This window comes from Xiphias gladius, chromosome 20, assembly GCF_016859285.1.
Source record: "Xiphias gladius isolate SHS-SW01 ecotype Sanya breed wild chromosome 20, ASM1685928v1, whole genome shotgun sequence".
NCBI classification, from domain to species: Eukaryota; Metazoa; Chordata; class Actinopteri; order Istiophoriformes; family Xiphiidae; genus Xiphias; species Xiphias gladius.
Genome location: NC_053419.1, coordinates 15,957,222 through 15,983,978, shown reverse-complemented (window position 1 = coordinate 15,983,978; position 26,757 = coordinate 15,957,222). Strand labels below are relative to the sequence as shown.

Here is a 26,757-nt window from a genome sequence, read left to right as displayed (position 1 = left end):
CTCCTTGCGCTCTCCCCATGCTTGCTGCAGAGGACTCCTGCTCCGCCTCAGCCACTCCATCGCTGCACAGTCCTACAACACCGGCAGCACCAGCACCACCACCACCACCAGCAGCAGCGGCAGCAGCGGCAGCAGTGGCGGCGGCGGTGTGCCCGGCTGGAGCCGAAACCAGCCTGCAGCAGCAGCAGCAGCAGCGGCAGCACACGGTCTCCTGGGTCATTAACCTGTCGCATGTGGGATAAGCGAAGACAGAGGGATATCGGTTCATGCGGGAATCGGAAAGAGAAGCTCCGATACAGTTGTGTTGTTATTATTTTTATTTATTTAATTTTTTGGAGACCTTTTGTGTTGCCAGGGAAGAGAAAGTCACAGCAGGTAAGCAGTCGGTCAGCAGGCAGTAGATAACCTTGGCTACTTCAGCATGGTTTCATTGTAGCAGGCGTTTTTCTTTTTTCTTCTCCAGATACACCTCTGTTATCGGTTCAGTGATACAGGTTGAGCCAAGTTGTTGCAGCGATAAAAAAAACAAAACCAAAATCTATTTATGTGTTGTGTTACTGAAGGTTATCACAATATAGCCATATTTCCAGTTTTCCACAAATTAATAGGACATATAGGTTGTTGTTTTTTTTTTTTTAAATTAACTACAATAACCGATCGTAGACCAAATTTGGCAGGAAGTGTTGTTCAGCCAAATCTTCAGTGAACAAATCTTAAAAACCAAAAACCGGAGGCTCAAACCGAAACACGTGGGGTGCTCAGCTTATTGCCCAGCGTCCGTCCAAGCGGGTGCTAACGAAACATTCAAATAAATGTCTCAAGGTGGAAGTTCTGGGGTATTTGTCAAGGGGGTCACAAGTTTTGGCGGAAATTCCCAGCGAGTATCGACAAAAAAAAAAAAAACAAACCAGGTTGTGCGCCCGTGGATGAATGGGCCGTGAGAGTGATTCAGGCTTGACGGACGTTGCTCGCCGAAGACCACAACACCGGTGTGACCTGGCTACCGGAGCGCGTTGTGGACCGTGGCTTGCCTCGGTCTCCGGACTGTGACCGGGGCTGTTTTTCCGTGGGCGCCTCGTTCGAGGAAATCTGTGGGGTGGGGGGGTAGTTTTGCCGTGGCCAGGCACTTAGGATGGACAGCAGCCGGCGAGACAGTGCGGTGTGTTATGTTACAGTAACCCTTCAATAATAACCATTTGATGGTTGTCGTCTCAGTTGTAGCGTGTCTGCCGGTGTGTTGGTGGGTGTGGGTGGTGGTGGGTGTGTGTGTGTGTGTGTGGGGGGGGGGTTCACATGTGTCTGCTGCCGCCGCTGCTGGTTGCCTGCTCCAGCAGAAGGATCCAGACAAAGTGCAGCTTTAGCAGCTGTTGGGTGTTGATGGGCCCTCCAACCTTAAACTTAATGACTCCTCGTATCCGTGGGCTGTTTAAACTGTTGCCATCCAATCCCCACCATCGCATCCTGACTGCTCAGAGCAAGCCTAGCCTAGTTTTTTTATTTTTTATTTTTTTTCAAGGCAAGCAGCCTCACAGTTTCAGCTTCCAGTCCGAGGATATAGCCTAATGTTCGGTCCCTCAGATTAGGGTAGTGGATTTTTAATTCCTCAGCATGTGTTTTTGAGACATCTAGTGGCCACGCAACTGTGTATATGTACAACGGTCATAGGGACACGAGGGTTGTGACTTCAAAAGTTCATAATGTCTTTATTAGGTGACCCAAAGCCATAAACTCCACACCAGACCAACATCCACCCTCGTTTTTCGTTGCGCTCATCTTATTTTTGTAGCTCCCTGACTCCTAACACGCTCCTGAGAGATTTATCATAGTCTGTGTTTTATTATTGAAAGCAGGGCTTGAACTTTGTCATATGGCTGAACTGCTGTTGGTTCTCTGTGTGTGTGTGTGTGTGTGTGTGCGCTTTTACAAGAGGAAGTGAGAAATATTGGACCTTGAGCTTGAGAAGGTGTGGGGAATGTAGACAGTAGGGTCTATCGCTGTTCAAACAAGCAGGGCTGAACATGTCAACAAGAGCTAGAATAACCTAAACTGAGGTGCAGTCTGAGATGCGCCTCAGTCGCGTCCGGAGAATACAGACTGAGTGCAAAAATGTTGGACATCTCAGTTGAACCTCCCTCACGTCCTCCTTTTGTTTTTGTCAGGGATTTCCCGAAGGGAAAGTGGAACATCAGAGACTAAACTGTCTCAGTTCAGTAACTTAATAAACTTACCACGCCAGTGTCTGTCTATGCTTTGTTGTTGCCCGATGGTCCCAGAAAACCCCTCAGACACGTTCTCGGCTGGCAGCCTGTTCTCTTGAGCGGCAGGCCCAGTAGCCCAATGTTCTGTGTATCTCCGATCAGTCACCGCTTCATATGACTCACGCAAAACGCCATAAGATGTTAGGCAAGACTCAGTTTCCTCTGTTGTCGCAGGATTGGTTAAACAAACAGTGGGCTAGCGGTTGCTTTCCTGCCCAAACTGAGTCAGACAGAACAAAGAAAAGTATAAACATGCATTATCTTTATCAACAGGAAAACTCCTCTTTCCTATAGTTATACTGGAGGGATGTTATACTGGAGCCATGAATTACCAGCGGTCCTAACACAATTATCATTCCTTAGAGAGCACTCCTCATTTTTTGTTCTGATCATTTTTAGTCAATAAGCAAATGTAAGATTTAGAAATCAAGAATCACTGTGGCTAAATGAATGCGTAATATAACATTAATATTAAGGGTGTCTGAGTTCAAATATAGACCCTTTCTCATTGTCTTTGGGGAGTATTTGCTTTCGTCAGTTTTTTTTGTTTCTTTTTTCCAGATAATGAGTCTGGATAGTGAGCTAATGTTGCTTTGTGTCATTGCAGCACCTTGTTGAGAGGCAATTAAAGCTGTGTAAAGAACATAAAGAGGGGACCCCAGATGCAAGGAAACAAACGATCTCTTTGAAATGTTGTTGATCTTCTCACTGTCAGTCCAGTTAAACAGGACCAAGAGAGGCAGGGGAAGGAGGTGTGTGTGGGTCAGTTTGTTTGTGAGAGGAGGGGGGCACACATGTGGAGTGGGGTGTGTGTGTGTGTGTGTGTGTGTGTGTGTGTGTGGAAGGGGGAAGGGAGTTTGTCGTGGGTGTGAGATTCATCCTGGTGAGACTTAAGACATTCCAGACATTCCGACCTCCGGGATGCTTGAGGCTCATCCTTCTATTCTAGCGTGTCGGGGGCTGCAGAGGACTCCGGAGGGCTTTTATGTCGCTAGGCTCACACCGGCAGGCCCTTTGGGTGAACAGAAACCACATACCCTCTAATTTAGGAGGCCATGGGAACAAGTAGCGCAGCACACACTGGCCCTTCTAAAGTTACATCCACGGATGACACTTAAATCCTAATGGAGGTCTTCTATGAGGTCAGCGACACTTGTCAGCTTGGACTCCCCCTTCACTGCCTTTACAATTTCCAGTAGATGTTTCACTTTTTTTTTTTTTTTTTTTTTTTTTTTTTTTTAACTTTGCAGGTTTTTAAAAAGACAAAGTAGACAAAGTATCTTATATAAAACCAAAATCATATATCTCAGCTAAAAAAAAATAAAGGCAAAAAATTAGGGATGCACCAATCCAACTTTTTCTCTCTTGATACAGATAGCTCAAATCAGGGTACCTATCGAGTACAGATCCGATACCGCCGCTGTTTTTTTCCAGATTAAAAATCTGTATACATCATTGTTTGAACTATTTGAAATCATTTTTACACAAGGTAACACGAGGACAGGGATTGCTGTGGTACTAAACAGTCAGAAGCCTGCAATGACTGAATGAATAGTGACAACACAGAATTTTATGACATTCTCGAACAGTTTGATGCTTTGAAAATCAAAAAAGTTATGTTATTTGTAAAGTGTGGAAGAAGAAATGATAGATGGGGCACTTTAGAGTAGTCATAGTTTTTATGTAATACAAGCAGTTTTCCTATGTTGTATCTTAATCATGATACAACCTATGGGCAATAAATAATTAAATACAATTAAGGACTTTATTCTTTTAAGGATGTAACTCATTCTGCTCTTCTCATCTTTCTCTCCTTTGCATGCTGCCTTGTGATCAACATCTTGCGACGTTGCAACCTTCCGTGGCCCAGCCATGAGAGCTCATCCCATGTCTGCCAGATCCTTCCAAAGCCACTTCTGACCAAACCTGATTTAGTAAACCAAAGATGTCAGCGTGCAGTGACTTTGCAGAACACGTGTGGAAACCCGGCTCTTGTAAGAACTGCTTCCACCCGCTTAGTGCACACAAGACTGTCGGCGGCCTGGATGGCAGCCTGCCAGCCGCTTGTTTGAAGAGCAGCCTGGGAGGCGATGAAGAAGCTGGAGTAACAACGCCCTCACCCTACAGCAAGCCTACCATCGCTGTCAAACCCACTATGATGAGCCTTGACACCAACGAGTCGACTGATGTCAACATGAACATAGAGCAGGTGAATTTCTTAAATGTCTCTTTCCTATATCAAACCGTATTGTTTCTTTCTGTCTGGATATCTGTATCTGTTTTTAATATGTGCTTATGTTTATGTGACAGGAGAACACGAAGAGCCCAGTTGAGCATTTGGGCCTGAAGAAGCTCTTGGACCTGTCATCTCTTTTTATTGATAGCAATGGCTGCAACAAGTCCCATAGAGATGGGGTTCTTCAGAGCCCTGAAACCAAGATGGACTACAACAACTCCTTTTCTTTTGCCCCTTTGTCCCCCAATATCCTGCCCAAAGACTCCATGATTATTGGCAATATCTTTGTCACCCAAGAGGAGGGTAGAGGTTCTCCGAGTTTAAAGAAAAATGCCAATGTAGACACCCGAAGGCAGCAGAGTAGTACAACTTCGATTAGAACCAAGAGCACTTATAATGGAAGTGGCATGACTACCAAGGCAAATTATCAGGAAGCCCATCAGGTATCTGTGGACATACCTTCATCAATGGATATTGTCCCTTCCAGTCCTGCCACAGTTCGTAACAATGGTACAAGCAGTGCTACTGTTACCACTAAGACTTCCAGCACTTCTACCACTTTCCCCACCACAAACTTAAATGTGGAAACCCCTAGACAGAGCCCTCCTCCAGCCCTCCACTCTGTTCCCGTCCTGTCAAAACAGCCCAGCCTATCGGACTCCTCTTGTTCTTATCGTAGTAGTACAGATTCACTTCCTGGGGCAGAGGGGTCAGGAGGAAGACTACTCAGGTCAGGGAGCCCTCAAACTCCACCATTCATGGGTAGCCCACAGTCAGCTCCCAACTCTCCCAGTGGACAGCAAGACTCAGAACCCATTTATGCAGAGAGCACCAAGAAAAAGCACAAGCTGCAAGGAAATGGACTGCAGTCCCACCCTGAGTCCCCAAACCAGAGTAAGAACTCGTCCTGCTCTGAGCTTGAGCTTTCAGGAGAGAGTCAACGGGCCACCATCACTGTAATGGCTGCTCACACAGAGGAGAACAACAGGACTTTCTACCTGAGCAGCCCAGATTCAGCCGTCAGCACACAGTGCCACTTCAGCCCCACAGCACGTAAAGATCCCAGCAGCCCAGCCTTCCGCTGGCCCAGTCCCAGCCTCAGTGCACCCTCTTTGGCCACGGAAGCCAGCCTCACCCCCACTCTCCACCCCAAGCCTCAGTCTAGCCCACCTATTCCCCCAAAGAGGAACAACCGCTCCCCCAAACTGGGCACTTCTAGCCTCTCATCATCCATGTCTTCTCCAGTCCCTCTTCCTGAACTCCCCAAACTCGGCACCTCCAGCCTATCACCGTCCATCTCATCTCCCGTCCCTCTCCCTGAACTCCCCATGCTTTTCCTTGTCTCTGCTAGAGAGGGCCACTTCAAGGTCCATACAGAGCAACACAGTGCAGCATCCGAACGCTGGCACAAGCCCCACCACCACAGTTCTGGCTGGAACTGCTGCATTGAGGAGGAAGAGGAGGATGAAGAGAGAGAGCGGAAAGAGGGGGAGAAGAAGAAGCTGGCTGCTAATCTGGGGACAACCTCTCGGGTGACAGGCCTGGTCAATGATGCTGCTGTCTGGAAGGAGGCCAGGGACTGGAAGGCCCACAACAGCCCCCCTCCGATGACAGAGCCAGGCACGGCCCCCCCGGCTGCCCCCAACAATGGTGCCTGTCAGGGGGAGACTGAGGGCACCGGTGCAGAGGAGGAAGGCAAGCATAACGGGAGCATGCCGGCCAAGCAACCGTTGCATGGCAGCTCATCAGAGCTGCCGGCAGCAGGGAAGGGAACTGCCAACAATGGGGCCAATCCACCACCTCCCCCACCTAAGAAACTGCACAGGTAAGAATAACAAGGAACTTTTTGTTAGGCATTTAAACATTTGATTTTTACCCCCCAACTAGGTTAGAACACGAGTGCGGTATCTGAGGAGGACTACGTTTAATAAATATCAGAAAAATAAATGTTTATTTTCATTAGTGATCAATCTTTTTCAGTTAATCATGTTGTCAGTGAAATGTCATTAGTAATGACAAAATGCTGAATTTAGCAGAGCCAAATGTGTTATGATGCTACATTGACAATTGGATCAATAGAGACAAAAGATCAAGTTATTCAGTTAAAATATATGAAGCAGTTAGCAGTTATTTAATATGGGGAAGCTGTGAACATGCAATGACATACATTTTCTCTAGAAAAAGGACTTACATGATTAAGCAATTATTAATCACATCTCACTGTCATTCAGCTTCCTCAAGTTGAAGTTTTTAACTTTTTAAATGCTTAATGCTAAATTCTGTTTTGTTTATTGGAGCTGAAAACGTTCAGCCGTGCAAAATCTTCTATTTATACGTAATTTCCTAACTATTATACATTTCTCATAATACTGTTTATGCTAAATAAGGGCAGAGCACAGAAAACACAGCAGTCATCTTGAGGAAGAGTTGGTCTTAAATATTGTTTACAGAAAGGCAGCAATGTAAAAGAAAAAAATGAATTACACACCAGAATACTATACACTTAATGTAAGATAAATACTATGCATTTTTCAAACTTGAACTTCCCATTATAGCACATACTTGCGTGCCTGTCCTCGGGTTTCCTACCTATGACCTGCATGAGAATTAATGGTACTCTAATTCAGCCATGACACTGGTTTCGTAATATTACATAATTTAGCACTTACACGACGCACTTAGTCTAAAAGCATACATGCATTTTGCTCTCTGATAGTATATATGTGTATGTGTGTATAGATATATGGATATAGGTATATAAAGATATAGATATAGATAGATAGTTAGATATAAAAAAAATTATAATTGTAATGTTGGTGCTGCTTAGGGAATATAAGCTATGGTGTATTGCCTGTGACAGTGCATACATGCATCTTACTGCAGGCATTTGTGTGAATCTTACTGTGCCTTCTCCTTTCACTGCATCATTATTCAGCCTTGAATCAGCCTCCATTCTAGCGCCTTGTGATCATTCAAACTGTTGAGGCATATTCCTCAATGCATGCCTTGTTCTATTCATGCTAGTAATGTGACTTTTTCAATTCTAATTAACACGCAAAATGGGTCTTTTAAATAGCCCCCTTGTGTGTCGAATTACTGTAAATTTGTTTTGGCTAGAGCACAATAGAAAGAACTGTAAAAAAACAAAAAAAAAAAACCCCAGGCCTTGTTCCATTGATATTGTCATACAGGGACAGAGCTGTCATTAGCAGGTGTTCAGATGGCTCTTTGGGCAAAATAATTTTCATATTTACACTGGTGGCACGTCTGTTCACACGCTGCTGCTGTAATGGTTACTTTTAAGGCTTAGTAACCAACTAACTGTCACCGTCACCCAGTCTACACAAGACTTCTAGCCTACACAGCCATTTGTTAGTGGTAACATTTGCATACGTGCTTTAACCTGAGTCTGCAGGAGGCTAAGAATACACATACTGTCTGAGTCAGCTGACCAAAGTAGAAGCAGAGAAGAGGCCTTGTGTTGCAATTATTAAAGCATGAAAGGATCTCCTCAGAATAAACTTCGCTTTGTCTGGGCTGGCATGATGAGGTGTTCCACACTTCCTCAAGACAAGCAGATGTTGTACTATCTTGAGCGGCTAGAGTCAGCAAAAGCTAAGTGGGACTTTTTTACTATCAAAAACACAGATTGCTGATCACATTTCAAGCGCCCTTATGTTTGTGGTAATTCTAGGAAGGACCCATCTCTCCTGTTATGACATTGCCAACATTCTGCGCTGATAAAAATACACCTTGTTGAGACACATGTGGGAACATGCCTCAAGCCAGCCAGCGACAGTTGTGGCTTTCTGGTGTTCCAAGTTTATCAGCGGGTTTAGTGTGTTTAATCAACAAGTGTCCCTGGGCACCAGGCATGTACTGGAAATTCGATGGCAAAGCGCTGCAGGAAAACAAAATCTAAATATTGTCTGCAAAGCAACCAAAACGTCATAAGAAGTTTTATTATTAACGGAAAAATGAGTCTTTTGTGGGGAGTGAAAGGAGAACATTTATAACACAAAAAAACATGTGTATGCACCATGTGAAGCAGTGTTTTGATGTGCTGAATCATTTAAAAGCCACAGATGGTTTGAAAAATCTGCCTCCCACAGCCTTTGATCACAGTGGAAAACACCAAAAATTTCCCTCTTTGATGCCTCGGAACAGGTCAACCTACATATCATGTGATGGGTCAGCCTATGAGGTGTGTGTGTTTGTGCGTGTGTCTGCGTCATGCGCGAGTGTGTGAGTAAGTACTCTCTAACAGGGAAGGCGGGTCAACTGGTCAGTGGAGGTTGCCAAAGGGAGGGGCTATACCGAACAGATTGTTGCCCCGGGCGACTCCCAAACTGTCCCAGCCTGGCGGTCGGTTTCCACCAATAGAAGTAGAATTTATAGATCGGCCATGTGGATTCAAGTCCATTGGGTTTGACTTGGGTGTGAATTGCCTTTTGCTCTCTAAATTACTGCTCCAAGATGTGCTGCCCCTCCCTCCACAGAGCCATCCTGATCCCTTCTCTGGAGCAGAACAGATAGCATCTTGTTGCCATCTGACAGACCTAAAGCTGCGCTAAAGAGAACTACTAGGTCAATTAGCCAAATGCTGCATATGAGACATGGGGGCTTTAATTTCGCGCATCTAATGGGAGCGGTTGCTTTTCCTGCTCAGACAGACTTTAAATACGCACATGACTCGCGTGGAACCAGGGTTGCGTTACTACACACGGCTGGGCTTTAGAAAGCCACCGATCTGATCCAGGGGCACACTGTGCACGCGAGCCCGACAAGGACCTCTGCCTCTTCAGCATGAGGTAGGCACCTGATGGCAACAGCTTTTTGTACGTGTCCTCAGCAAGGCGCTAAAGTTGACGAGACATCTATCATTAGACTTGCGAAGCGAAATGTTCTTGTTCACAAAAAGGAAAGTGGTGCCTGAGTTCGAGTGTGTTTCAGGAAGATCATAAAAAACTGCTGTGGCTTTGTAGGTAGACAGAGGCCTCGGCGTACTTTCACATCTCTACCAGCCACAATCCAGAAGTGTCTGAGCATGGTGCAGTGACGGACATGCGGTCAACTCTTTGCTTATTCTGCATTTCCTCCTCCTTTGACACCTTGCCTTTTGCGTCTACCATTTTATCTTATGCTTTGATTTTAACCCAACCTGAACCCAGATTAAAATAGTGTTAAAATGTAGAGGATTAGAAGTGAAATAGGCAATAGACAAAGCGTGTAAGAGAGAGGAGCAACAAAATAAAATTTGTAGAATTCGATGTATTGCCCAAAAAAAAAAAAAAAAAAGTGGGTTGCAGCGAGTAAGGGAAGGAGCTAAGAGACAGAGAAGAAGATAGCAAGGCTGGAGCAGCTTGCAAGAGATAAAAACAACTGGTGTCAAACATTAATGATCTTTGGTTTATATGACCATATAGCCATGGTAACTATCCTACAACTCTGGGAAAGAAACAATAGGTGTCTTTCTTCTCTGTACTGTATCGTAACATGATGGACAACATGCGCGGTAGAATGCAATACAATACAAAAGCCATGCAATAAATATTACCTTTGCCAATCTTTATATGGGAGGATCACCTTTAGAATATAATTTTGTCCGATACAACAACAAAGTACATTTAAATCAGTTTCTCTCTGACTCATCAAAAACGTGACATTTAAAACCTAACAGAGGTCGTGTCTGGTGCATGGCTGTTGTGGGGGGATCGCATTACATCGTACAGGTGGTCATGACACCACCTCCGCCTCCTATGTACGACAGACTGAGTAAAACGTGAGTCAGCCTGCTTTCCCACCTAACTCCACCTCAGCGCAACAAAACTGAACTATAAATGCACTGGGTGTAATCAGGTTACAGTGTTTCATTGCATCTCTCTTGATGCCCTATAAGCACCTCTCGATTCTGACTTGTCTCTGCGTAAAATAGCCAACTTGTGTTTGTAGGTGTGTGTATGTGAGCATTTACACACCCAAAGGATGTAATGAGTGAACACCCAGTACCTTGTCTCCCTAAATAAGAGTCAGGAAGTGAAACGAATTGTGTGAACCTGGTCCACAACAATAACAACACTGCAGAGTAGGTTGTGTCTCATTTTACCCTGTCACACTGTTATCTGCAGCTGGTTAGCTGTAACCCCAGTCTGATCCCTTTTTTAAAAACTCCCCTAGCTCCTCTCCCACAGCTTTATTATTACCCCACACACACACACACACACACACACAGGTCAGGATAGCATATGTGTCAACAGATCCAGTGTGTTACTTACTGTAGCATGATTGTTTACATTCTAAATAAGGGTTACTGTCGTTGCCGGGCTGATTGTGGAGTACAAACCTTGTCGGACTGGTTTACCGGAGCGATCACGATGTCTCACGTAGACTTTGTTTTAGCAAAGAAAATCATTTAATCTATTCTGTGGAAGTTGGCAGTCAACATGTTTATTAATAGATGTTTAGGCTAGAAATGGGCGTTTCAAGCACAGTGATGAAAATCCTGATGAATGGGGCATTTTTGTGTCATGGTAACTTGCATTTTATACGATACTATATCAGGCTAAAATCCTTTTGTTTTAATACTGACTGTCAGGTTGCATATAAGAAATGCTTGTACTGCTGAAACCGTTAGTCAGTTAATCGATGAGTTGATCAACAAAAAAAATGTATCGCAAAGATTTTGGTAAGCGATTAATGGTCTTTCTGCTTTCCTTTATCTGAGATTAAAATAAACTGAATATCTTTAGGTTTCAGACTGTTCCTAAAACAGAAACAGTAATTTCAAGATGTCACCTTGGGCTCTAGGAAATTTTGATATGCGTTTTTCATTATTTTCTGACATTTTGTAGACCAAACAATCACTTAATTACCCAAGAAAAAAATTGCCAGAATAATTGATCATTTGAATATTTAGTACCTACGGCCCCTAAATTCTTGTATATTATTACACGCAGTCCTAATCAGAGAAAAGCTCCTTCTTTTTTTCTTTTTTTTTTGCACACCCTTAATCAGAGGGCTCATTCAGCCATTCACATCCTCCCACAGGACATAGGCAATTACATTCTTTCACCACAGAAAATCTCATGTTTTGGACACAAATCTCAGAGATCTCGAGTGAGACATGCACAGGTGCACACATGCATATAGACTCATAATCCCTGCACCCATTACCATTTCTGCTCTGCCTCAGCATTTCCACTGCCTTTCATCACAGCTCTTTTGTCTGTAAAACGATAGTGGATCCTCTAGCTAACTGCCCACAGAGAATACCTAACCCTTTGTCTCCCTCCTATGCTCCCCTTCTTCCTCCTTTATCCTCCTCATCTGTTTGTTCTGCTGATTTATGGTGGAACTGAAGTCAAGGGCCAGCGGATAAATGGATAGAGGAGTCATTTTGTGATGGAAGAGAGGAAGAGAGATGAAGGGATGGGATGGGGCCGTGTTTCCCTGTGCCATTAGCGGGTATAATGAGACAAGTGAACGGCTGTCACTCAGCCTAATTGGTAACCTTGATTAGATAGTCTACTCATGCACAGTTTTCATTGGTATAAGTGGCCATCATGCTAGACAGGCAAACTGAAAAGAAGAATGCAAAGCTTCTGTCTAGTGAATTAAAAGAAATTAACAGTTTTTGACGAAAGTGAGAATATGTAACTTTTGAAAGAAGTAATAACACAATCTTCCTCTTACAAATGAAAAGTTGAATTTATAGGAAATAAAATTAACCCTTGCTGAATTCAGTATACACAGGGGCTTTGCTGCTACAGCTTCACTTGTTCCCGTAGCTAACTGTGGCTAATGGTAGCTAATATTAGCAAACTGTAGATAGATGTGTATTTGACAATACTGGAGTCATTTAGCAATGCTCTCTACTTGTGCTACTGTTACACTTTGCTTTAGCCTGACACAGGTTAAGAATTCAATCATTTTATCACAAAAGTAAAAAACGAGCAGTAAACATATTGTATCTCAGCAGGGTTGCATTGTGTCTTTAAAGCAACTAACTCCAGGGGATTTTGGGAAATGTAGGGAAATGCAATGTAGCAAAACTGTCAGACTCATAAGGGGGGTTTAGTAAGACTTGTTTGTTGCAGTGTTAAGTCAACACTGAATCAAGAAGTGTGCCCTCTCTACTAAGGAAGTGAAACTACTCCTAACAGTGCTTGTTCATCATTTAAAATGAAAAAAAGTCCGTGAGATTGAGCACATTATTAGAGATACAGAGTGCAGATAAGAAAACACCAAGGGGAAGTAGAGTGGTTCCGCATATAAACAGATGTACAAAAAAAATACTCTAACACTAAAACAAACTGACAGGCAAACTACCTCAGGATACTGCACTTGGCTGGGCTGGTGTTTTGGAGAAGTTGAGACATTAACTACTACACTACAGAAAAGATGACCATAAAGTTTTGCTTGAATGCACGTTTGTTTATGTCCTGTTTGTCCCATCATATTCACTTACCCTGCGTCTGTTGGTTTTCCTCTTTTTACAGAGTGTCCAGCAAGACGAGTGGCAGCAACATGGAGCTGGATCGCTGCAGCCAGCAAGGGTCAGCAGAAAGCGCTACTTCGTCTCTGTGGGGCCTGGGCAGTGCCAGCCTACCCACCGCCTCTACTGACAACCTGACTGCTGACACTGGTAAGTGCCACTCGCACTAATACTGCATTTTGGCCAGGTTTGTTAGAGCAGTAGGGGGTACAGGTCCATTTACTCCAATAGAAACTTGGCAGGGAGATCAAGGTTTTAACTGATACATGTTGTAGACTGGGATGCCAGTTTATACATGTGCCAATTTATGCGAGTCCCTAGGGAATCCGTGGACGTTAATTGTCCTGCTGTTCAGACGCTGTTCTGTCATGTTTTAAAATGAAGATGTACTTTGTCCAAAGGGAAGCTCAGCAGCAACACTTATAAGAGGAAAGGGAGTGCTGCAAGGTTTTATAGCAGCAGGCTGAAAGCTTATCTCTTCTCTTTCGCCAGGTGAATATACACCGATTGTTTTGACCCGGTCTTGGTTTCCTTCTCTAGTAAAAACCTGAGCTGCAGCTCAGAATGAGTTGCATCTGTCCTTGGTTTAGAAATTATTGTCATCCTTCACATATCAGCTTTAAACCTCTTCGACGCTCAGACGCTTGTAATTGCCGCAACTTCCTGGGCAATGTTGTTTGAAGAGATAATTATGGAGTATGATAACGAGGCAGAAAGGGCTTGGCTGCATTCTACAGAGTACTTTTTTTTTTTCCATTTACGGTCTTCCCCCTCTGTGAAAGCAGTTATTGAAGACTGCACCACACAATTATCTCAGTATATGTCTCCTCTAGTGTAATGTCAAGCTCCGTGTTTAAGTCTTTAATTGACAAATGAATCATAACTGGATGGAAGATGTTTTGAGTGTGAGCTTGAACCCTGGACTGTGGAAATTTCCAGCTCTTTTGAGGAAACGAGGTATGTGTTAAGGCTACGCAGCAGGCAGTGACAGAGGGTTTGACGTAAATAAATCAAATTCACAGCCGTCACCCAGGAATATGTAGGTTTGCGTGTACTGTTCGGGTATGGGAAAGTAGCAAAGGATATATTGTGGGAATCCACAAAGGCAGTGATAAGAAAAGCTGCCAGTGTCTCTTTCTGTATCTTAGTGTTTCTATTTTCCAAGCTGACGTGTCAGTAGATTTTATTAACAATATAAAATAGTGAGTTTTTGTTGTGTCAGCCCCAGTTTTTGTGTCGTTGTCAACTACAGTATTTCCTTCCCTTTTTACCACACGTCAGAATACTCATAGTACTCAGAAAGTTTTTTCCCTATATAAGCAGTACACTGTACTTGACCACGCTCATGTAACGCTTACTTTCATTTTCAATAACCTATTGGCAGACCTGCTACTAGAATTTTTTTTTCTTCTCTTCTTAGATTCTCGGGATGCTACACAGATGTCTTGTTCCTCTCCATTTCCCAGAAGTCCAGTGGCCTCAGCTCCGGGGTCTCCTCGCCCACCCTTCCTCAGCAGCTTAAGTAACCAGCCACCGCCACTCCCAGAGAAGAAAATGGTCAACCGCACGGTGTCAGCTCCCGACAGCACGAACGGAAGACCCTTCGTCCGAGCCTACCCACGTCTCCCGTTCACTGGCTCAGAGAGCAATGTGTGTCGACCTGCGGATGTTAGCTCCCGCTCCAGTTTACCGTCCAGCCCTGTTGACCCACGGCCCATTTTCTCCTCCAATGAGTCTCTGGAGCGTTTTCATGCCCAGCAAGGTCGACCCTCGAGGTCCCGGACACTGGATGAGCCACTGAAGACTCACGGCCGTCTGGGCGTCCACTGTCGAAGTAGTGTCACCTGCTCCTCTTCTCCTCAGCTCAGCGTGCCCTTCTCCGCCTCGGAGCCGGGTCCTGCACCAAATTTGGGCTCCAGCCTGCAGCTCCAGACCCTCCTGAGTAACATTGACAGTAGAGAGGGAGTGTATTCCAAACTGGGGGGCCTGTATGCAGAGTCGCTACGGCGCTTGGCTCTGAAATGTGAGGATCACTTCACCCGCTCCCAGAAGAACCCGCTGAGGTTTGAGGAGAGCAACTGGTCTCTGTTCAGGCTCACGTCTAACAAGCCAAGCTGCAACGCAGGAGATGCTGTGTACTACTCTGCTGCCTGCGCCTCAGACCCCAGCAACTCCTACGCTGTAAAGGTAAGCTCTAAAATACTGAGCCTAATTTGTGACAAGTATTTTATATAGTGAATTTGTTAAGTATGTGTTTGATATAAGTGAGTTCACTTCCAGAACACCCTAAAGTTATAATTTGTAATATTTCAGTCCTGCTACTTTGTCAGAAATACAACAAAAGAGCAGCCGTTCTATTTCCCGTGCAGCTAATCAGACACATTTTATTTGAATTAAGATATCAGTCAATAAGTAGCCCTTTCCAATCATGCCACGAGTAGTTTTCCACACAACAGCAGGACACAGTAAAGCCGCTCACTTTGCTGAGAGGTGGAGATGTGCAGCCTTTTGCCCGCAGCTCTTCATCGAACAGCTCACTGTGGCTGCTCCTTTTTTTGTTCAATTATTCTCCACAATATTTAAAACTGATCCACTGTTTAACGACTGCTGTCAGTGCTAACCTTGGTGACAATTACATTGTGATCCCTGTGACTGCTTCACAGTTAAAGCCACCGTGCCAATTGGACAGCTTTAATGTTAGGAGAGAGAACAGTGAAGCTGATATCAACAATCTCGTGTCAAGCAACACTGGATTACACACATGAATCGTTGCCCGTGAATCCCTGCGTAGGCAGGCAATTTGAATCCCGCACGGGAATGGCACTAGGCCACTACCAATGACAGCTCTTATTTAGAGAAGTAATTGTGTGAATGTAAATGCACCAAATGGCTATGGCTGAAAAAATCGACCATAAACAGTATCAAAAACAGGGTTTGACTTCATGAAAATCTTAAGGATTCTAACTTTAATGGTCAAGAGAAAAAGAATTACCATCATCGCTAGATACCTCAGACAGTTTTAAACATTTAATTGATTTTTAAAGAGATTGAATAATCTTTTGGAGTTTCTGATACTTGAACCCTATGATCATTTCATGGACGGCCTTGATTTTGAACATTGAGTACGGGACAAAAAAAGTATTGGATTGTTAACAAGCGAGGGCTGGCAGGTTGTTGCAGTGACAAGAGCGTTTAGTCTCTCCAGTCCGAGGTTGTTGTCAAGAGAGCAAGTTGCGGCTCAGTCAAGATCATCTTTACTGTTGTTTAAGGAATCATTTGCACAGCGGGCGTCGTAAACTGTTCTTTTACGCAGGGATTTGACCGTTTGAGGATGGAACGAGGAGATTAAAATCGGGCGGCGATCTTGTTTGTTTTTAGGCTACAGATGGGATGGTCCCACTACAGCAAAAAAAAACCTTCAGGGTAGTGTAAATAACCACTGAGAAAAAGTAGGCTGGTGATTTAGCCTCGCTGATCTTTGTCCCAAAGTCATTAATACTGTAGAAAACAGCAGCTGTTTGTACAAGTATTTGTTGTGCCACAGCCTGTGTGCCCACGCTCTTGCTTAATATCCCAAGGCCCAATTAATCTTTACATTCCAGGCAGGATTTACAATCAGACAAACTCAAGGCCAAAACACACACACACACACACACACACACACACACACACACACACACACACACACACACACACACACACACACACACACACACACACAAACACAAACAACAACAAACGTACGTTCTTCTATCTTTGAGTGGACACTCATTGACATAATACATTCGCTAACCCCAGCCCTAGCCCTTAACCTGTACCCTAAAACCATGTCTTAAAACCCAGAATGGGCCAAAATGTCCTCACTCCCACGGTCTAAAACTCTGACTGGTCCTCACAAAGATAGAAGTACAAGGACACACACAAACACACACACACTACCTAATAGTCATAATTTAGTTTGAGACCATCCTGCACAAATACTAATGATCATATAATTTGAAAAGTGCATTGATTAGTGTTATACATTATGTTTTTGTAACCTTCTGCATTGACATGTTACCAGTGTGTTGCTGGCTGAAACTTGAACCCCCTGGAAAGTAGATTTAAACCCAGTTAATCCCAAAAACGAGATTATGTTTGTAAATCTGACCCCGGCACACAATGAGAACATGCTTGAATTTCAGGAGATTTATTTGCATGTTTGTGTTAGAATTCTGATGGCAGATTTTATCCAGAGAAGTTTGAATTTTCCCATAGCTTGCAAAAAGAATGACAGACAGACAGAGGCTGTTGTAGTGTAGTCCAGTCCTGTAATGAACTAGTCTACTAGTGGGTACATTTTTCCAGTTGAGAACTAAGTGTAAATCTGCATCAGGGACACCGATTTCACTTCAAATAGAGCAGGAACTGAATAGGCATTGACCTTGGAGCCACTCTAACAAACATTCCTTTCTTATGTTTCTTGGCTCCCCTCCCTTTCTGTCTCTGTGTGTGGAATTCCTTTCTCCTCCCTCTCTGTCCCTTTCTTCTCCTTTCCTTCCTCCCACTGCCCTTTTGTGTTTCTACCTCTCCAGATCTGTAAGAGTCCATCCATGGAGGCCAAACAGGGCCATTTCTATGGTCTGTCAGTGCAGCAGAGCATCCCTCCCCACTTCAACCTGCAGCAGGACTGTGGACACTTTCTTGCGTGTGTCCCCCAGAGCATGTTGCCGACCGACGAAGTATCTCTGCGCGCTGCGCCTGCTTCATCGCTGCCTCAGCCCTCCACGTCCGCACCGAGCCAACAGTCAGACCGAGAGCGGGTGGTGGTCATCACCCCTGAGATCCCCCAGCAGACAGCAGCTGACTTTGTTCGGGAGTGGGATGCATTCCATAAATCTCAGCCAGAGGTCTACGAGCGCCGCGTCTGCTTTCTCCTCCTGCAGCTCTGCAACGGCCTGGAGCACTTGAAGGAGCACGGAGTCACGCACCGCGACCTCTGCTTAGAAAACTTGTTGCTGGTGCCTCACCATCGCAGGCCCTCCCAGTTCCCCCAGCAGACCAACAATGACAACAGCACCAGTAATGGTTCAAGTGGTGTAGACAATCAGCGCCACCTTCCCCGGCTCCTCATCAGCAACTTTGCCAAGGCCAAACGGCGCTCCTCCGAGGACACTGCCTCGACCAGCGTGGACCCTCGCACCAAGCGTGACCACGCCAGGCTAGCGCCAGAGATTGTCTCAGCAGCCCAGTACCGCAAATTTGACGAGTTCCAGACAGGCATCTTGATCTATGAGCTCCTCCACCAACCCAACCCATTTGAGGTGAGTCCAGCACTTAAGGAACAAGACTACCGCTGCGAGGAACTGCCTCCCATCCCCTCTGTTTCCCTTTACTCAACTGGCCTCCAGAGGCTGGCCCAGCTCCTGCTCCAACCTGACCCCATCAAACGAATCCATATCCAGGAGGCCAAGCGCATACTGCAGAGCCTGCTCTGGGGCCCCAGGAAGGACCTGATAGAGCATCAGCTGGAGAGACACGGACCGGGAGGAGGCTTTGTGGATGGATCCCGACACGAGGGCCTCCTCAACTGGCTGGATGTGAAACGAGCGCTGCTGATGATGAAGTTCGCTGAGCGCTCACTGGAGCCTGAGAGGAACGCGGAGCTGGAGGACTGGTTGTGCTGCCAGTACTTTTCCTCGGCTCACCCGCTGTCTCTCTGCCATACTGCTGAACTGCTCTACTCACTAAAGTAACGGCTCACTTTAGAGTTAAACGTGTGTGTAAGTGGAGCCAAAGTTACGCGTGAATTTGTGAAAGTGTGTATGAGAAAGACCATTAATGTTAGAGTTAATGTTTAGACACTATGGATGGGTCGGCGTGATCCTTTGGAGATACTGTGAAACCTACCCACCTGCATGCGCTACTGCTACATGCACGAGAGCCATGCATCGACCGAGCCGTCCACTCTGAACCTTTTTTTTTTTTTTTTTCCACAAACAGTATCATGCCACAGATCGTCAACTTGACAAAGAAACTAAAACCCAGCCATACAGTCATAGACATGTGGACAAAATCACTAAAACGTTCATATACAGACAAGAATCGCTTTGTGCCAGCGACGCTGTTCAACACATCGGTTAAAAAAGGAGGAATAAGGACAGTGTTCATAATTCTATAATACACTTACCAAAGTTTCATATCTGACAACTGTATTTTGTGTATTTATTAAATATCAATTGAGACTTTTTACCATTGAGAACAGGCTAATAATTCATAGCCTTATTCTTTGCAAAGTAATGCTGTGTCTTCGCCCACTAAATGTGCAGTTAACTCTTAATTTGCCTGATATCTTGATTGGGGAGGAAAAAAAAAAAAAAGGTCACTAGAAGACTTACACTTTTGTACCTTTTCCGTCATACATTTATTCATGGGCACATAGCGCTGTACTGTGTGACCGACACAAACTTTTCTTTCACCCAGTCCGCAGAACAAGGCCTGTTCCTCCGCGGCCACTGGTCTACTAGTTGGAATGATCGAGGCAGCCTTCCTTAAATGTGTGTTATCTCAGGCCCCGTTAGACAGCACTGCATCGTGAAAAGATGGATTAATGATAATCCCTGCTGTCTAACACAGCTAAATATGAATTGGATCAACAGAAGAATTTTCAGAGACTGCTTCCACTGAATGGACGATGCCCGGTTTTTCCTCTTGCTCACTTTTAGTATATATTTAAGTGTTTTGACATTTGTCACAGTGCCTTTTGTTCTTTGTATATGTTACAGTGACTCGGAAGCCAAATGTAAATATTACTGATCATTTGTCCTTGGTGAAACTGGCCTTTCACAGAATGTTCTAGAAACAACTTTTGTACAGTTATTTGTAGATGATATTAGAAAAAAAAAAATGAGCCCAAGCAGGTCTTAAAAAGCCATGAATATGAGCAGCAGTTAAAAGATATTTATGATATAATTTGTTATCCTGTTGTAGTCACTGGAATTTCTGCATTTATTTTCACATGTGGCTTATCTAGTTATGTTTTTTTTTTTTTTTGGCACAGCAGCAGCTGATTTTTTTTGTTTTGTTTTGTTTGTTTTTTTTCCTCCTGTGAGCTTTTCATCTCCAAACAAAGAATTGTTCCTAATAAAGTCCAGAGTGACAAGAATTTAACCGCCTGCATGCAGGTTGATGTCCATGACTGATGTTTCTAATGTTGGAAGAGAAAAAAGCATGATCTGATCTCACAACTAATAGATTATTGATTTGAATTATTTTGTGTGTGCCTCACTTATTTGCATCTATCAATAAACTGTGCATATATTTTCTCACAGTATTATCCGGTGTTTTGATTTTTTTTTTTTTTGTGTGTGTGTGTGTGCATCCATTATAATGATTGAGCTATTAATGTCATGTTGGTATTACTGGCCTCCTGTACTAGCGAACCTCTACAAAACATTTATTTCATGTTGAAGACGTTCATTTCCTCCATATGGTAAAATTCTATCATGTTTGCATAAATCGTGCCATTTCATGTCTTTAACCGGACGTTCAACTGTAGAGATGAGAGGAAATGAGGGCACGATTAGTGCACAGCCAACATGTCTTCTGACAGAGGAAGTGTAGGGTGTTATTTTGCTGAAAATGGAGCACGACTGCATACAAAGTAACCTATCCTTTCTTATATTGTCTCACTTTGTTTTCTGGCTTAGAATTGCCTACGCCTCTAAAGTACATTGTACAAGATTGTGGCATATCTTGTAATAGCACAACGAAAAAGTTTAACCTTGTATCAACTAGTGAAATTTGCGAATGCCACTAGCATCAGGTAATCTAATGCGTCTGAGCAGGATGTTACACTGCAGCTGAATACTTTCCTTTTTGTAGTTTTGGTGCTGGTAGGTGAGACGCAAAGCGCAGTTAATGCGAGGAATTTCGATTACTTTTGATGTGAGGTGGAATTTTGAAAGGTTTATATGTAAGCTACTATTGCTCCTTAAGCGAGAATTAAGGCATTTTATGCGGTTTTCAAACTGAAAGAAATATTAACAGGCAGGAACGAATGGCCAGAGAAAGCCATAAAACTTCAATCGGCCAACTGTAGGAGAAGCATCTGCTGCTGCGGGGGGAGCCAGGGGGAGTGCACTGCACGGATCAGCACAACAGGTTGTACGTGTTGTGGAATCTCAATTTGGGTTTGGAGCCTCAGGCCAAAACAGACCCCAGACTCCCCCCCCACCACCACCCACACCCCGATCCCTCCCCCCAGCGTTGTCACCCAACTCCCCCCCCCCAGTGTAGCTTTCTGCTCCACATCACTCCTTCAAAACCACTGGCTGCTCCCTTGTCATAGGTGGAACAATGTTGCTATGGTGTTTTGACCAATGGAATGGCATTTCCAGGAACGCAGTCAGTCTCTGTCTCCCTCTCTCTTTCACACACACTCACCCCGGGAAGCAGCCTGTTGAGCAAGAACCCCCCCTCCCCGGTCACAACAGCCAGGCTCACTTCTTTGTTTGTCCAGTGAACACCGGTCAGGAGGTTGCATACTTAATTTGAGCAAACATGCATCCCAGCAGACCATATTCAGGACCAAAAAGGACGCACTCATGACATATTTAACACATAATTACCTTTCCAGCCCTCAGTCACCACTTCCCGCACTTGGAACCTAAATTGGTTGGCCGGCTCGGCTGGCCGGGGGAAAGCCATCTACAAAAGTTCCCAGGCAAGATTTCCATTCAAGACTCACAGGCAGCAGCTGATTTGACAGTAGCCCAGTGGGCTCCTGCTCCCTCAGTTCAACATAGCTGCTCGTTAGAGAAACTGCCCGATGAAGGTCAACGGAGATGTGGGACAGCCAGGATGTCCCCCGGCTGTGTCCTTACTGTTGTTGTTCCACGTTTCGACCTCATTGCCCGTGGGTTCCTGCTTATTGCTGGTTGCAACTACTTGCCCGCGCTAGTAAAGAATATGCTTCACTCCTTGACGCATTCTACTTTTGTGTTGCGGGTTAATTACTTTTCCCTGAAGCACAGCTCAAAGCCTGAGCCCATGGGCTGGCCCCATTAAGAGGCCTAAGAGTCACTGTCACTGACGTGGCGGCATTACTCTCTAATTAATTGCAAAGATAAAGGTGACACTTAATGTTACCCAGCACCCCCTGGGACCATGAACCCCCCACACAAGCAGACAATGTACAGTCACAGCTGCAGGTTTCTTTAGGCTGCTGTATTTTCCTGTCCTTCTTATGACGGCCACATGGATTTACTGATTTGCTCGAAGTGCCAGGGGCACCACAAGGTTTTCTTGGCAGAGGTCATGCAGGACAGAAGTCTTCATGGTACACACTTCCTTTGTATTTCTGGCAGTCTCACCTGAAGAGGCCTTTGGGTCCTGTGTGCAGTGCCCCAACATGATGCCTTTTTTTTTTTTTTTAAACCAAAGCCAAAGAGCGAGAGATGACAATATCAAGATATGGTAGGAGGTGCCGAGTTTAAGACCTTTACACTCAACCAGCTTTTAAGTTCTCGTAAACGCAACTGCTCCTGCAATTTTTGTCGGCATCATGTACAAGTCCTTGGATGTGCTCTACCTCACTTGCATTTCCCCATCCTTGCCTGCTACTTTTTCTCTCCTGCAACAATTGGGTCCATGTCCCTTTAATAAGAACAGAAGGTAGTCTTACCTCTTGCAAAAGTAGTACTTGAATCGATAGCCCGTGGTATGAAATGAAGCACAGAAAAAATGAAAAGCATTGAAAATCGCGGCTACTCAAAGCCCAGCTTCGTCAAGGAGTCGTTTTGGTGTTGCACAGTTGACGGCTGCAAGACGGCTCAATTTTAAGATAGGGTTCATTGTGAAAATTGAAAAAGAAACATTACACAGGACAAGAAATTTCGACATACCTCTGCATATAGTACTTGAATAATTAGTTGACGTTGTTGACTTATGCATCTGTACTTATTCAGCAGTGGGAAAGATTTAAAGTTATGGGGTAATTTGTGCTTTTTTTTTAATGTACTTGAGAAACAATAAATGTAAACATTTGAAGCATTTTTAGCACAAACATCTAACTGCAACACAAAGTTTTGATGCTTTATTTTTGACTGGCAGTGGAACAGTCCCAATATATTTCCTGTAGTATTCTGACATCTAGTGGCTCACTACTACTACTACTACAACAACAACAACATTCAGATTTCAGGTGGACACAGCAGACTTTCTCACCACTCCTTTTAGTACGACAATCCAACTGTAGTTTAGATGGTAAATGTAGCCATTTTTTTTTTTTAAATTCTTCCATAAAGTTATTTTAAGAAATTAGCATTTTCTTTCAAGTTTTGCACATTCAAAACACTTGTTCTGGTATGGTAAGTGCCTCTGTAATTATGAGGCATTAACTGCTTGATTATCAGTATAAATAAGATATATACACTAATATATTAATATATATTTCTTATATTATGAAAGTAAGAGATATCTGACAGTGATCTCAAAGATGACTGCCGGAACTACTTTTCAGGAATGTTTAAGAAAACGTCACTGGTTTTGGTATGAAATCTTGTGCTACACTGGCTACAAATTCACACACAGCAATGTCATGAACTGCCAAACTTTATTTTTAGATCAAACAAAGCACAGCATTAAAACATTTCAACACTGTAATGACATCCACCCACTGCCTAACGTGTGTGTGAAAAAGATGCAATTACGCACTTTTGGCTTAACATCATGCTCAGAATTAAGGTTTGCCAAACTATTTTGTTTGGTCATGAAAAAGACTTCACCCTTTAAATGATTTTACATCACTATCAAAAAGTTGAATTTATCATGCCAAAGCCAAGCAGATGTGGGTGAAAAGAAATTCACGGAACTTCTGAGTTTGTGTTGTTGAAAAATGCATTCGATCATTCTCTTGACAATGTGGTCAGGGGAGTGTTTTCAGATGACTTGTTAGTATGCAGCCTGTAATGCAGTGGAACACCAGGTCCACCAGGACACAGGTGAGATCAGCCCAGGTAGAGGGAGGGATAGGGGGAAGAGAAGAGAGAGTTTTTAAGGGTTCTTGGTGGTGGGGGAGGTTGTTGGGATGGGGGTGGGGGGGGCTGATTTCGAGGCTTTGTGTTCATTTCTTCTTGGGTTTTGCCTCCAGGGGTAGGCCAATATCCTTCCCACGTAGCTTCAGCCCTGTTCATGGCAGATTAACAGATGTACTGATGAACACAGGAGTTACACAACTGACAATTTAGACGTAATAAACATGATCATTCTGTTATGGAAAAAATAATGAACAGTTTTCTTACCAATTGCTCTCTCTATCTTGCCCATGACCTGGTTGTTGGGAATTGCTTTCCCACTCTCATAGTCTGCAATGACTTGAGGCTTCTCATTAATTTTCTGAGGAGAAGATTTATGATCCATAATTTATCATGTTGTTGAACCGCAAGGCAATTCAATTTCCATTTTCTGCATTTAAGTGCCTTTTAACTTCAATAAATCACTTCATGTGAGCACACTTCATACCCATCAACACACATGATAAAGGGTGTTTTACAAAAACAGACAAAGGCATCTTTTACAGCAGTGCCACCACCTGTTATTTGTTATGCATGTGAATATATGAGAAGTCTGTATACTCACAGTGGCGAGGTCTTTCTGGGTCAGGCCTTTGTCCTGTCTGCCTTGCTGGATGACCTTGCCCACCTCCAGAGTAACTCTGTCATGGTGTAGCTCCTCTGTTTCCCGGTCCAGTTTGGCTGTGTTCTTTGTCACAAGATGCTGTTTGTTTTGCCCTGCAGACCCTGTGTGACAAGTGTAGGATCAGGGTTATGTTGGGGCATGACTCAGGGTGGCAGACAGATTACTCATCACACAGACGTAGAGAAAAAAAAAAAAAAAAAATTTTTAAATGCTTGTCATGTTTTGCCTGCAGTTTTACAATTTGGGTGAAGAGAGGAATATCGAAGGACATGTCAGAATTAGGTCACTCAGCAAATCATCTGTGCTCTTTCCCAAATTCGTTCAGAAAGTGGAAATTTACATTTCTTGGTTGTCTCGACGTCCTCCCCACGTCTCTGAGCAGCCGTGATAGCCTAGAGAAAACATGGACATGTGCAAATTTCAAAAAAATATATTCCAATTTCACTGACAGCAGATTGCATTAAGACCAGGCTCCCGTAGCTTTTACCCTATTATTACAAATCGTGTAGTTAATAAGTAACGAATCTGCTTATCTAAGAATGACACTAAAGGTAAACAAATGACACGGTCAATCCTGCCTGAGCAAAATCAAGCCAACTTAACACCTGGTTAGGCTGTAATCGTTCAGTTGCTTTCGACTGCTTCCCAAAAAACGGACCATGAGCTTGCAATAAGAAAACAACAATATTTTAACGTTTTATGAAGGCAGTTGTTAAAGTGTGTATAGGCTTTGTTTGTGGCATTACAGAACTCCTAAAGAGAGGATCTAGAGCATGCTCTGTAATGTTTAGCTACATGTTTTCCGACAAGCATTACCAGACATCTACATGGGGGTTGCACACGATGTCCTATCCTATCCCAAGTAAACACGTAAACTAAAACTAGCGTTAGTTATGATTAGCTAGCCATAGCCAAGTAGCCATGGGCAGGTTAGCTGGCTAATGCTAGTTAGCTGCTATTTTGATCACTGTCATATTTCACTAGCAAACTGTAGCTTCCCCGGATTGCGTCAGTCATTTTTTTGAGTTAGGTTTGGTTGACCGAGAAGCCAACCAAACAATAATTTGCATAGGTGGACGTAGCTTTTTGGCTATCTAACTGAACTTAAGCATCATCCGGAGTTTGAGTTGTTTCTCAAAGGGAAACACGACAGTCCTTCAATCGGCACAAATGGCTCACACGCCCGCTCGAATCAAACATAACGTCCGACCGTTCTTAAGGGTTCGCTGTGAGAGACAAATGGTCCGGTTCACTATTGTTATTAACTACACTTAGTTACACCAGGAAGCATGGGCGATGTTTACTGGACAATTCAACCCGAAACCACGTGCAGAAACGATCCTTTTTTTTACTGATACATTATACACTAGCGTTCACTATAATCTCAAACCCATTTTGAGCCCGTTTAAAGGATCCAAAGTTCAGAGTATGCTTCAGGAAAAAAGAAATATCAGAAACACAGACGATGTGAGGAGTTCATGCTAACCTGCTTGGATTTGGCCTGGGCAGCAGTCGGCCCCTTCTTCCTCAAGACAGTCACGGTATCCCAGTCGCTTTCTGCCATGTTCTCGGGGGTTCACTCGATACCCGTAAGGTTTAATATAGATAGAAAAATAAATTCAACAAATGATCCTTCTGAAGAAGGTAGTTGCCACTTTAGCGAATCAGACGCTGCTTCCAGAAATATCACCCACGCGCTCTGCCAAAGCTTTATTTAAACCTGTGCGGTTAACAGTGACATAATGGAGGCGTTTCCGCAGCGACCTCTGCTGGTGGAGCATGCCGACCCGCATCCGCATCGACAGGCCTTCCGTCGGTGTGTCCACACAGACCGTCTGATAGCACTTTTTAAAAATCACAGATTACATCAGACAGGGTGGGGAGCTGTAACAAAATATTTGTCTGTTTCATCTGCCGGCTGTTTTTGAGAACAGAGTACACAGTCTTACACAACCCAGACATAAAATAATTAAACTGTGGCGCACTGCCAACATAGGAATGGATTAGAAATTAGTTTGGAAATTACTACGAATAATGTATAACTGAATGCAGCGGTTGCATTTTTTTCATTTTTAAAAATCAGAACACAG

General features: G+C 43.9%; 2 protein-coding genes across 2 annotated transcripts; one reads left to right on the top strand and one right to left on the bottom strand.

The window, feature by feature from the left end:
- The first annotated feature begins 74 nt into the window (after positions 1-74).
- On the top strand, positions 75-20,278 carry LOC120806575 (inactive tyrosine-protein kinase PRAG1). The gene is made up of 6 exons (XM_040157881.1): positions 75-375; positions 4,129-4,467; positions 4,569-6,319; positions 12,993-13,138; positions 14,409-15,175; positions 17,563-20,278. The coding sequence occupies exons 2-6, from the start codon at positions 4,204-4,206 to the stop codon at positions 18,721-18,723; spliced, it is 4,089 nt and encodes a 1,362-aa protein (XP_040013815.1). The 5' UTR covers positions 75-375; positions 4,129-4,203; the 3' UTR covers positions 18,724-20,278.
- Positions 20,279-23,563: 3,285 nt separating this feature from the next.
- edf1 (endothelial differentiation-related factor 1) lies at positions 23,564-26,467 on the bottom strand. The gene is made up of 5 exons (XM_040157887.1): positions 26,154-26,467; positions 25,008-25,059; positions 24,608-24,768; positions 24,271-24,364; positions 23,564-24,154 (listed from the first exon to the last, which is right to left on the bottom strand). The coding sequence occupies exons 1-5, from the start codon at positions 26,229-26,231 to the stop codon at positions 24,093-24,095; spliced, it is 447 nt and encodes a 148-aa protein (XP_040013821.1). The 5' UTR covers positions 26,232-26,467; the 3' UTR covers positions 23,564-24,092.
- Between the last annotated feature and the right edge of the window lie 290 nt (positions 26,468-26,757).

Bases quoted from the DNA above. Each gene is read 5' to 3' on its own strand.
- LOC120806575 (XM_040157881.1), top strand. From the start codon at position 4,204: ATGTCAGCGTGCAGTGACTTTGCAGAACACGTGTGGAAACCCGGCTCT. The intron at 13,139-14,408 runs GTAAGTGCCACT...TTCTCTTCTTAG, and splicing joins CAACCTGACTGCTGACACTG to ATTCTCGGGATGCTACACAG. The intron at 15,176-17,562 runs GTAAGCTCTAAA...CTACCTCTCCAG, and splicing joins GCAACTCCTACGCTGTAAAG to ATCTGTAAGAGTCCATCCAT.
- edf1 (XM_040157887.1), bottom strand. From the start codon at position 26,231: ATGGCAGAAAGCGACTGGGATACCGTGACTGTCTTGAGGAAGAAGGGG. The intron at 25,060-26,153 runs GTTAGCATGAAC...TGTTTTCTCTAG, and splicing joins CCCAGGCCAAATCCAAGCAG to GCTATCACGGCTGCTCAGAG. The intron at 24,155-24,270 runs GTAAGAAAACTG...TGCCATGAACAG, and splicing joins CAAGATAGAGAGAGCAATTG to GGCTGAAGCTACGTGGGAAG.